Here is an 11924-nt window from a genome sequence, read left to right as displayed (position 1 = left end):
TTTGTTTGGTTTTTCGAGACAGGGTTTCTCTGTGGCTTTGGAGCCTGTCCTGGAACTAACTCTGTAGACCAGGCTGGTCTCAAACTCCCAGAGATCCGCCTGCTTCTGCCTCCCGAGTGCTGGGATTAAAGGCGTGCGCCACCACCGCCCGGCACGGGTTAATATTCTTGAGCCATAGGGAGCAGCTAGGCTCTGCAAGGGTACTGTAGTCAGACCTGCCAGGAGACGGAGAAGCATGCTCATGATTCCTTTTTTGAAGGAGCAGTCATGACCACTACGTATGTAGTGACAGAGAGAAGCAGCTATTGTTAATTTATGTGCTGGATGGTTTTATTTAAACTTGACACAAGGTAGGGTCGTTTTGGAAGAGGGAACTTCAATGAAAAAAAAATGTGCCCTGCCTCACCACACCCACCAAATTGACCCGTGGCCAGGCCTGGAATACATTTCCTTGGTTATGGTTGATGTGGGAGGGCTCTGGTCATGCTGGATGAGTTCCCTCTGGGCTGGTGGCCTGGGTGCTACTAGACAGCAGGCTGAGCAAGCCGTGAGGAGTTAACTTGTAAGTATCATTTATCATGGCCTGCGCCTCAATTCTTGTCTCCAGACTCCTGCCCGACTTCCTCAGATGATGGACTACAAGTTGTGAGATGAAATAAACCCTTTTCTCTTTAAGTTGCTTGTGTTCACAGTGCGTCATTGCAGCAACAGAAACCTTAACTAAGACAGCTTATACAATGATGCTACTTTATTTCTCAAAATTCTTTATCTGTTTTTGTTTGCAGAGTATTAATGCCTGATGAAGGAATTCTTAGATATGTATCCAATTTGTCAAATTTCCCTCAGGCTAAGCATGAATACTGATTGTAAAAAAAAATCCTTTGTCAAATAATCCTCTTATTTACTTTGTTTTTTTTCCCCTCATAAATATATAAATAAGTAGTTTGGTTCTTATGGCTATAGTCTGGAAGTAGCATCAAAGAGAAAACAAAACGAAACCCTGATGTGAAGTTAGAAGATCTTTATCTGTGCTACTTATTATCCTGTAGAGAAGACCTATCATTCCAAACCTGAAGGTCACAGGGCAAGTGGGACTTCAGTGTTTGTGGTGTTGTAAATATTCTTGCATTTGTTCTGTGAAGGACGTGGAATGAGAAGGCAGTCAGACCTTTTGTTACAGAAGAGCATTTTTATGACGAATATGTTGGAAGAATCATTTAAGAACAATCCATTTTGCTTGGAGCGGCTGCTTGTGAAGGCTGCTAAGGCCATTGAAACCTTGGGGGTTATCAATCACGCCTGCGAGGGTTATGGGAGATCAAGCTGGTGAGGAATAGAAGTTGTATCTGAAATCTGTAAAAGCTCCGTGACTTTTAGTTTTGCAAGGTCTTAGGAAATTTCAAGTTCATGTGGAACTGCTCATTTATCCGGTGCTTTTGCTCACATGCAAGCCTCCTATATCATCTCAGCCAGGAGACTGTGGAGCCAAAACTCTGAGAGGCCATGTTTGCTTCTTTGTGGATCCCTTAAGGCTCATCAAGGGGACTTCCCATAAACCCCTTTGGGGGAAGGGCCAGAGTAGGTGGGAACCACATTCTGGCTTCTGGCTCAATTATTATAACACACAGGCAAACTGCCAGTCTGATTAAAATGAGTTCCGAGCTTTCACTTAAGCGCTTTACTTTTCCATACATTTTCAGTCTTTTAAGGGAATGGATATTCAATTTGCAAACTCTCTGGACCCCTCGCTTCAACTTCAGCTTGTTTCTTTGGCAGTTGTCTAAGGAGTGTGTAGGGAAAGAAAGACCATGTTAAGCTCCAGTCAGTCCAGTAAAAAAATTCTATGAAGAAGAGTTGATATCATTGCTCTCAAACAAGTATTGGATTTATTTTAACTTTTATTCTTCTCTCATACATTACTTCCTGACTAGAGCAATTTCTCCTCCCTTCATTCCTCCCAGTATCTTCTCCTACCTCCCCTTTCTAGGCCTGATCAACTCCTTCTCTGTTTCTCTTAAAAAAAAAAAAAGGCTCTTGGTGATATCCACCAAACATAGCCTAGTAAGACTGGGAACAGAACCTCATATCATGGCTATACATGGCAACCCAGTAGGAGAAAAATGGTCCTGAGTGCAGGCAAAACCAGTATAGATTTTACTTCATTGTGGTTTTTAGCTTGTCTTTTTTACGTAGGAGTAAGAGTTGAGAAACTGTTTGTGAGGCATGACTTAACTATCCTACTACAATATCCTGCAGACTTAAAACTTTCTGTAGTCCAAGTGTGTCTGTTCCAACTTGAGTCCACAGCCTCTGTTATTCTTGTAGTGGGCACAGAAGACAGCTATTCAGTTAAAGCAAGTCATTACTGTCATGTCCCGCCTCCCCGAAAAATTCCACTCAGTACTCCATACAGAGCTTGCTTTATCTGATGAGCTCATTTCAAGCCCCCAATATGTAGAACTGTTGATTCTTAGTGCTTGTTGGTTGACAGTGCATCCTTTCTAGCAGCCCCTGTCTCCAAGTCATCTATGGTATATAAAGGAGTCAGATGACAAATGCCTGTCAGAGAGTCATGACATCAACATCATATTCTTTTTTTTTTTCCCTTTTTTCTTTTTTTGGATTTCGAGACAGGGTTTCTTCGTAGCTTTTGGTTTCTGTCCCAGAATTAGCTCTTGTAGACCAGGCTGGCCTCGAACTCACAGAGATCCGCCTGCCTCTGCCTCCCGAGTGCTGGGATTAAAGGTGTGTGCCACCACCGCTCGGCTCAACATCATATTCTTAAAGCTGTAAGTAAAATGTTTACCCCATTTCTCCAAAAGACACTCTTCCCTTTTTATGTTCTTTCTTTGCCAGGTACACCTGATGTTTCCTGACCACGTTCCCAAGCCCTGCTGTGCTCCAACCAAATTGAATGCCATCTCTGTCCTGTACTTTGATGACAGCTCCAATGTCATTCTGAAGAAGTACAGAAACATGGTGGTACGCTCGTGTGGCTGCCACTAGCGCTAAGGGATTGTGGGAATAACAAAACCGAGCTGTATCACGTTTATGACTGCAATCAAAGGCAGATAAATGGGGACTTCCTTAAAATCAGCAGGGGTCATTTCATCTCTCTATGTATCATATTATGTATATACACTTTTTTATTTATTTAAAAGTATGTATTCTCTTTTGGATGCCTTATCAGTAAAATCTATTTTAAAGGTTCCTATATTATGATAGATTCCTGCTCTCACTTTTGATGGGGCACGCTGAGCCCAGTTAAATTCTATGTCAACATTTTCCCAATACGACTACAAATAATTTTCTAATATTAAGTAGAACTCCCTTGACAGTTTAATGTTGTTTAAGGAAAATGAATACATTTGGTTATATTGCACCAGTGAAAACTAAAATAGAATATTTAGAAATAAAGTTTTAAAAACTAGCAACCCATTTTTTTTAAAAAAAAACATCGCTTAGCTAAATAAAAATTTTCTTTCAGAGTTTATACTTTATTGGCGAAAGTAAAATGCTGGACAGGATTTGACTAAATAAAGGGTAGGCAGGACAGACACGGGAGCTGAGGGACAGCGTAACTGTTTTAACCGCTCTCTTTAGGGGAATTGGTGCAACTCCAGCAGGAGCCTGCTGCTTCTTGCTTCTGATTGCTGCAGATTTTTTTTTTCAGAAGGTCAGAGCTTCGGAAATTTTTTGACACAGGCTTAAGGCTTGAGTCAATGTCCACAAGTTCCCGAAGTGACACTAAAAAGCACAGTCCAGCCTCACCTCAGCTGAGCCACACCTGGCCGTTGTCTAGAATACCACTGCTACAGTGCTCGTTTCCCCTTGGTTAGAACTTAGTCCACGGTAGAGAAATATTTGCATCTACTGCATTTTTCTCCTTCCAGGAAGGAGTCACTTCATGCATAAAATGGGTTGGAACTGACAATGCCAGTAGAGACTTTGCAGGCTCATGCAATGCAAGGGATTTTCCTTAGGGTGAAACCATGGACATTAAACTGAATGAAAATGATCACAGTATGGCTTTGATGGAATTGCCATTTTCAAACTGCTAAAAGCCACTTTTCTTGTTTTTGAGAATCAACGCAGTGTAAACCTGATTCGAGAAAGGGATGTTTGAAAACCTTCCTCCAAGCACAAATAAGTACAGCAGGGAAGGTTCTGGAGCGGTGTGAAAGTGTGTGTGTATGAGTGTGCGCATCCTCTCCTCGCTGGTGTTAATTTCTTTTCTCCGTGTTGAAGCGGTCACTGGGAGCTGCGGTCTTGGTTCAGCACAGGCTGAGTCTTTGGGGAGTGGATCATTTGGTTGACCACCTTCTGCTGCTGTCAGCTGTGTGGGGAGGTTTGTAGCAGTCAACTGGAAATATCCAAGAACCTTTCCTTAATCACTGTCTGTAGCTTTCAAGCCAAGGTCTGTTATTAGGAATTCCCAAACATTCGGGTTTGTTTGTGATTCAGACATTTTACATTGTTGCTTTATAACCCAGTTTACAGTATAGAAAGTATGGTATTGACTATATTGGGGGATACATTAAGTAATATATTTTTAGTTAATAAGTTAATAGTATACCATTGAAGATAAGACTAGAGATTAAGAAATGGAAATCTATTATATTATTCTTTAAATGTGCTACTTGAATGTATGTTTACATTTAAAATATATTAAACTTGTGATACCAGCCTCTGCTTTTTGTTTGTTTGCTTATATGTGACATAGTTCTTTATTTAAAAAAACTATAAAATGTAAGTGCATCTTATACTAAAATATTCACCGGATGGAAACTATTGTTTTAATTATGTGGGTCATTACTTGCTTTCAATTGATAAAGTTCTTTTGTATTTTTCAAAGTTACTGATCATTAAGTGGAGAAAGCACCAGTCTATGAATTACATATGTGGGAGACAGTGTTGAAGCTTGGACTAGCGGTGAGGCACCTGACAGTAGGACTAGGATCTATTCCTGGTGTATGAGCTAGCTTTTTGGAGCCATTTGCTATGGTGGGATGCCACGTTCAGTCTTAATATGGGGGTGAGGACTTGGTCCTCCCCTAATGTGCCAGACTTTGTTGACTTCCCAAGGGAGTCCTTACTCATTGGGAAGAGTTGATGGGGCTGGGACTGGGGGGGATAGTGGGGTGAGGGCAGGAGGAGGGGTGGAGGGTAGAACTGTGAAAGGAATGTAAAATAAAATTTAAAAAAGGCAATAATTAAATCAGACTTTGCTGAAATTCAAGAAAGAAAAGAAAGAAAAAGTAAAACAAAATCGGTTCAAACAAAAAATAATTTAAAATAGCAGAAATAACTAAAGTGGAAAAACTATCTTAATTTGTTCTTGTACATCTAAAACAAGAAATAAGAAGGAAAATAAGTGGGGTTGCAGAGATCGCACAGCAAAGTGTTACCATGGAAACCTGAGGACCTGATTCAATCCTCAGAACGAGGTAGATGCTGTGGTGTGCACTTGTAATCTTAGTGCTGGGGAGATGGAACCAGCCAGACAATCCAGTTAGTGAGGCTCAGGTCTCAGTGAATGACCCAGTCTCCCAAAAGAGTGTGTTTGTTTCCTCAGGAAGGATACCCAAGGTTGACCTCTAGCCTTTACTCATGTGTGCACATGCATACACATCAAAACACATGAGCACATACATGAATGCATACACAGAAACACTTAATTGACATTGCATCTTCCAAAAATTATATGTATATATACTTATGGTTGAATAATTGTCATAAATTCTTAGTATTATTTTTGTAATATTCTAGCTATTACCAGAAATAAAAAAAATCGGATTTAATAGATTTATGTCATTATAAGTAATTAGTGTGCTGGCAATTTTTTTTTTTGGTGCGCTTCAGAAATTTTTCTACTTTGCGTATGTTCTGCTTTGTGAGAGCACTTTATCCAGTTTGGAAGGAAGAGGACATAAATCGTAAATACTCAAGTTTTTAAGAAACTAAGGCTAAAAGATTTTGCATAGAACTAAAGAAAACAGACTGGAAAACCAAAATTATTTTTCAACGGAAGAACCATCACTTCATATTCCCTGTATCATCATCATCGAATCTTAGCCAGAGCCTCCTGGCAACTCTACAGTCTGCAACTGTGATCTCTCCAGACATTTCCAATGAATAATTAGCTCACAGTGCAGTTTTGCTCGGGGCAGAAGAAATCCTCATCCCCAAACACAGGCAGCCACCTCATAAGCATTCAGTCTAGTGCTCAATCCATCATTCAAAGTCTGTCTTGAGTTACGTGTTTTCTTCTGCTTTCTTGTTCTTCCTGTTTGAGGGGAGGAAAGCTGGAAAATTTAAAAGTTTAGCGTGAAGATGCCTCTGCTGATAAGGTATACACACTACTAAGTCTACATCTGTGTTTTGATCAAGATGGGGAAGATGAAAGCTGAGGAGAAAGCACGAAAAATTATAAGCAATGCCAATTTCTCTCTTATTTAGGTATAAAACAAGGTGTTATATAAAAACACTCTAAGGTGGCTGTCAGAGAAGGAGTGAAGGGCTCAGAAGACCAGGCCACTACACTAGTCATTGATGGTACCTGAGGGGCAATGATCTCAGAGAGGAAACCCAAGGGAATCTGCAGCTTTATAAATCACAATATTTCTGAAAACTTAAACCCTATATCAAGTTTCTCCCCTTACTTTCCATTTTACTGCAAAATCAGTGTTTGTACACAACAGGGAAAGAGAAGCACTATACCTTCAGTTCTGGATATTATACAATCATTTATAGGGGAGAGAGAGAGAGAGAGAGAGAGAGAGAGAGAGAGAGAGAGAGAGAGAGAATATGAGAATTATGTTAAGTGCCTCAGGACTTTGTCAGTGCTGAAACAGAAACTAACATGATGCTTAATTGTGAGTAATATTCTGTCATTTCAGCCCACCATGGCTACTAATGAATAGTGAAATACAGTAACAGAGAATTTAAAGTGTAGATTGTATTTATTTTCCTGCAAAAAACCCCAGAGTAAAAGAACAATTTAAAAAACTTGTGACAAGAGGTCTATAAAGTTCCTTAAATTACACAGTAATCAGTATCTTTTCCTCAATAGAACACACATCTAGTTCCATCCATGTGTATATACATTTATACTAAAACATGCTCTTTTTCACACACAAGTTGTAAAAACAACTTTTAAATTTATATATATTTTGTTTATATTTCACATTCTTTTTTATCTCTCTTCCTCCACTTACCTAACTTTAAGTTCTTTCTCCACAAACAAACAAAAACTAAACAAAACCCCCAATGACCATCCAAAACCAATAAAATAAAACAATACTCCAAAATCAAACAGAAAAAACAAACGAACAAAAACACCAAATTGAAATAAAACAATAGCACACACACACACACACACACACACACACACACACACACACACACACACACACTGTGGAGTCCGATTGAATGTTAGACACAAGGCTTGCCCTGGATTGGTCCTATTCCTAGTATCACTCTGTTGGAGAAAATGGATTTTCCCCTCTCAGCAGGTAGGGAGGACAGTCCAGTTGTTCACCTTTACCCTAGTGACTAGGTATCCTTTCATTTGCTCATGCATTTAAAATATAACAAATTAAAATATAAGAAGGAACAAAAACTATCACATTAAAGTTGGACAGGACAAACCAACAGAAGAAGGCACTAGAATCAGAGAACTTTTTTTTTAAAAAATTCTATTTCCTTTTGTATTGATTTTTATTGAGCTCTATATTTTTCTTTGCTCCCCTCCCTGCCTCTCCACTTCCTGCTTCACCCTCACCCAAGGTCCTCATGCTCCCAATTTACTCAGGAGATCTTGTCTTTTTCTACTTCCCATGTAGATTAGATCTATGTAAGTCTCTTTTAGTGTTGTCATTGTTGTCTAAGTTCTCCAGGATTATGGTTTGTAGGCTGGTTTTCTTTGATTTATGTTTAAAACCCACCTGTGAGTGAGTACCTGTGATAATTGTCTTTCTGTATCTGGGTTACCTCACTCAAAATAATGTTTTCTAGCTCCATCCATTTTCCTGAAAAATTCAAGATGTCGTTATTTTTTCTGCTGTGTAGTTCTCCATTTTCCGAATCCATTCTTCAGTCGAGGGGCATTTAGGTTATTTTCAGATTCTGGCTACTACAGAAAATGCTGCTATGAACATAGTTGAGCACATGTCCTTGTGGCATGATTGAGAATCCTTTGAATATACCCAAAAGTGGTATTACTGGGTCTTGAGGAAGGTTGTTTCCTAATTTTCTGAGAAATCACCACACTGACATCCAAAGGGGCTGCACCAGCTTGCATTGCCACCAGCAATGCAGAAGTGTTCCCTTTTCCCCACAACCTCTCCAGCATAAGTTGTCATCTGTGTTTTTGATCTTGGCCATTCTTACAGGTGTCAGATGGAATTTTAGAGTTGTTTTGATTTGCATTTCTCTGATGACTAAGGAGGTTGAACATTTCCTTAAATGTCTTCAGCCATTTTAGATTCCTCAGTTGATAGTTCTCTGTTTAGGTCTGTACTCCATTTTTTAAAAAAATTGGATTAAGTGTTTGTTTGACGACAATTTTCTTTAGTTCTTTGTATATTTTGGAGATCAGACCTCTGTTTGATGTGGGGTTGGGGAAGATCTTTTCCCATTCTGAAAGCTGTCTTTTTGACCATGTCCTTTGCTTTACAGAAGCTTTTCAGTTTCAGAAGGTCCCATTTATTAATTGTTTCTCTCAGTGTCTGTGCTGCTTGGGTTATATTTAGGTAGTGATTTCCTGTTCCAAGTCGCTCAAGTGTACTTTCTCTTCTATAAGGTTCAGTGTGGCTGGCTTTATGTTGAGGTCTTTGATCTTTTGGACTTGAGTTTTGTGCATGGTGATAGATATAGGTCTATTTTCATTCTTCTACATGTTGATATCCAGTTATGCCATCACCATTTGTTAAATATGCTTTCTTTTTTCTATTTGATATTTTTTGTTCTTTGTCAAAAATCAGGTATTCGAAAAAGTGTGGATTAATATCCGGGTCTTCTATTCAGTTATATTGGTCCTCCTGTCTGTTCTTATGCCAATACCAGGCTGTTTTCAGTACTGTAGTGGTGTAGTAGAGTTTTAAGTCAGGGATTGTGATGCTTCCAGAAGTTCTTTTTTTATAGAGGATTGTTTTGGATATTCTGGGTTTTTTGCTTTTCCATATGAAGTTGAGTACTGTTCTTTCGAGGTCTGTGAAGGATTTTTCTGAGCATTGCATTGAATCTGTAGATTGCTTTTGGTAAGATTGCCATTTTTACTATGTTAATTCTGCCTACCCAAGAGCATGGGAGATCTTTCCATTTTCTGGTGTCTTCTTCAATTTCTTTCTTCAAAGATTTAAAGTTCTTGTCATACAAGTCTTCCAATAGTTTGGTTAAGAGTTACTCTGAGGTATTTTATGCTATTTGTGGCTATTGTGAAGGGCGTTGTTTTCTGATTTCTTTCCCAGCCCTTTTATCATCTGTGTACAGGAGGGCTACTGATTTTTTTTTAGTTAATTTTGTGTCCTGCCACATTACTGAAAGCGTTTATGAGTCATAGAAGTTCGTTGGTAGAATTTTTGGGATTGCTTATGTAAACTATCATAATATCAGCAAACAGTGAGAATTTGACTTCTTTTCTGATTTGTATTCCCTTGATCTCCTTTTGTTGTCTTATTGGTCTACCTAGGACATCAAGAATTATATTGAATAGCTATGGAGAGAGTGGACAACCTTGTCTTGTACCTGATTTCAGTGGAATCGTTAGGAGTTACTCTCCATTTAGTTTGATGTTGGCTGTTGGCTTGCTGTATATTGCCTTTATTATATTTAGGTATGTTCTCTCCAAGACCTTTATCATGAAGGGATGTTGTATTTTGTCAAAAGATTTTTCGGCATCTAATGAGATGATCATGTGGTTCTTATTTCTCAGTTTGTTTATATGGTGGATTATGTTGACAGATTTTTGTATGTTGAACCATCCCTGCATCTCTGGGATGAAGCCGACTAGATCATGGTGAATGATGGTTTAAGAATCAAAGACCTTTTTATTTGCATACCAAGAATTCCATAGAAACACTAAATTGGGTGCCATGATAAAAGTCAAGAGGACCTGGTGCATACCTGTGAACGCCCTGTGCATGCTGCTTCAGTCTCTGTGAGTTCATATGATCATTGATCATGTGAATTTAGAGGGCCTTTCTACATCCTCTTCCATGGGATTCCCTGAGGCCTGAGGGGAGAGATTTGACAGGGACATCCCATTTAGGAATGAGTGTTCCAAAGTCTCTCACTCTGAACAATGTCTGGCTGTGGGTCTTCATATTTGTTCCATCTGCCGCAGGAGGAAGCTTCTCTGTTGATGACTGACCAAGGCATTGATCTATAAAACATACTCTTGAATGCACTATAAGGCTTTGTAAACAAAGGCAAGGAACTGTAAAAAGCAGGGAATAAATGTAGGGACATGGGAGTAATGTTCAGGGAGTTAGTGACGTGTCCCATGTCATCTAAAGCTTTGGTTTCAGTCACCATGCCTTAGGAGCAGGAACAAATTCTATGCAGTGAAAGGGACCAGATCAGACACTACCACATAAATCAGGAAATCAAATGGAACCAGAAAGCAAGGAAATTTGTCTTGGCTCTGCATGCTGAGAAGAAAACAGGCATCTGTGATACTCATTTGTACTTGTGACCAAAAATCACACTTGTGTGCTCAGACTGTTAAAGATCTCCTGGTGAATCTCAAAAGTCATTGGGGGAAGAACATGGAAGTCCTGTCTGGGGTCTGCAATGCTATCCCAGGCCTCAAGGAGCACACACTGAAAATACACCAGGGAATAGAAACTCACAGCCAGAACAGTGTGCAGGATGTGCTGTAAAGGTTCAAAGAAAGCACAGAGGTAGCGCTGCTCAGAGAGCTTATCCACCCATTGAGTAATACAATAAGACTATGCTATGTGCTTTTTGAGACCAAAAGGTTAACTATGAAAATATTTTAAAGGGGCTGATAGATCCAAGAATGTCATTATTTTTCTTCTGTATAGTACTCCATTGTGTAAATGAAGCATATTTTCCTTATCCATTCTTCCGTTGAGGGGCATTTAGGTTGTGTCCTGTTCTGGCTATGACAAACAATGCTGTTACGAACATAGCTGAGCACATGCCCTTGTCCCATGTGCCTTTGAAATATTCTGTTTCTTCCCCATCATTTCTCCTGTCTCTGTCCCCGCCCCCACAGATTGGTCCTAGTAGCCTAGATTGGCCTTGTATTTTCACCTCAGCTTCTCCACAAGGCATAACATGCATGAGCGTTGGCTTGAAGGTATCTTTTCGTCTATTTGTATTTCAGATGTTAAGTTGAGAAACAGAATGTACTTGAGAAGGCAAAATTAGTTTCAGTTGATTGTTGGAGACCCAGGCTTGGGTCATGGACCTTAGGGAGGTTTCATTTCCCTAGAGTTCTGAATGTACAGCTGAGTTCGAAAAGGAAGGCTAGATAAAGTGGTGCTTTTCCCACAACTCTTTCAGTCTCTTTGTTCAACGTTCTACTCTCTATCACAGGTAAGAGCCCAAAACACCCAGAAATGTAACCCAAACTAACAACCCATATGGTAGGTGTGTTGGTGTCTGTTTCAGTAGGTACAGGCAATGGAGAGGAAGTATTCGCTTCCTTAGGTTTTCCTGTGGGATCTAGTCAGAGGTTTGTTCATGGATCTTGCTTGAGGTTTTACCCTTGTCTAGGGGATTAGCTGACGATTGCTTTTAAAACATGTTGCTATAGAGGGCTTGACTTCAAACCATTCAAGACTATTAGCTTACAGTCCTGGAAGTTCAGTCCAAAATAAGTTATTCTGACCTAAAGTCTGTGTTGACAGTTCTGCGATTCTTGTTCTGCCTATATTCAGCTTCTAGAGAATATA

General features: G+C 39.6%; 1 protein-coding gene across 1 annotated transcript in view; it reads left to right on the top strand.

Annotated features, from left to right (window-relative positions):
* Window positions 1–3097, top strand: part of Bmp5 (bone morphogenetic protein 5) — a 120741-nt gene extending 117644 nt beyond the window's left edge. Inside the window, exon 7 of the mRNA XM_005347610.2 lies at window positions 2857–3097. Coding sequence (XP_005347667.1) covers window positions 2857–3006 — 150 coding nt within the window. The 3' untranslated portion in view covers window positions 3007–3097. The remainder of the gene's footprint in view (window positions 1–2856) is intronic.
* The last annotated feature ends 8827 nt before the right edge of the window (window positions 3098–11924 follow it).

This window comes from Microtus ochrogaster, chromosome 5, assembly GCF_000317375.1.
Source record: "Microtus ochrogaster isolate Prairie Vole_2 chromosome 5, MicOch1.0, whole genome shotgun sequence".
Lineage (NCBI taxonomy): Eukaryota > Metazoa > Chordata > Mammalia > Rodentia > Cricetidae > Microtus > Microtus ochrogaster.
Note: the sequence above shows the minus strand (reverse complement) of the source record. Positions and strands in the feature narration are given on the sequence as shown.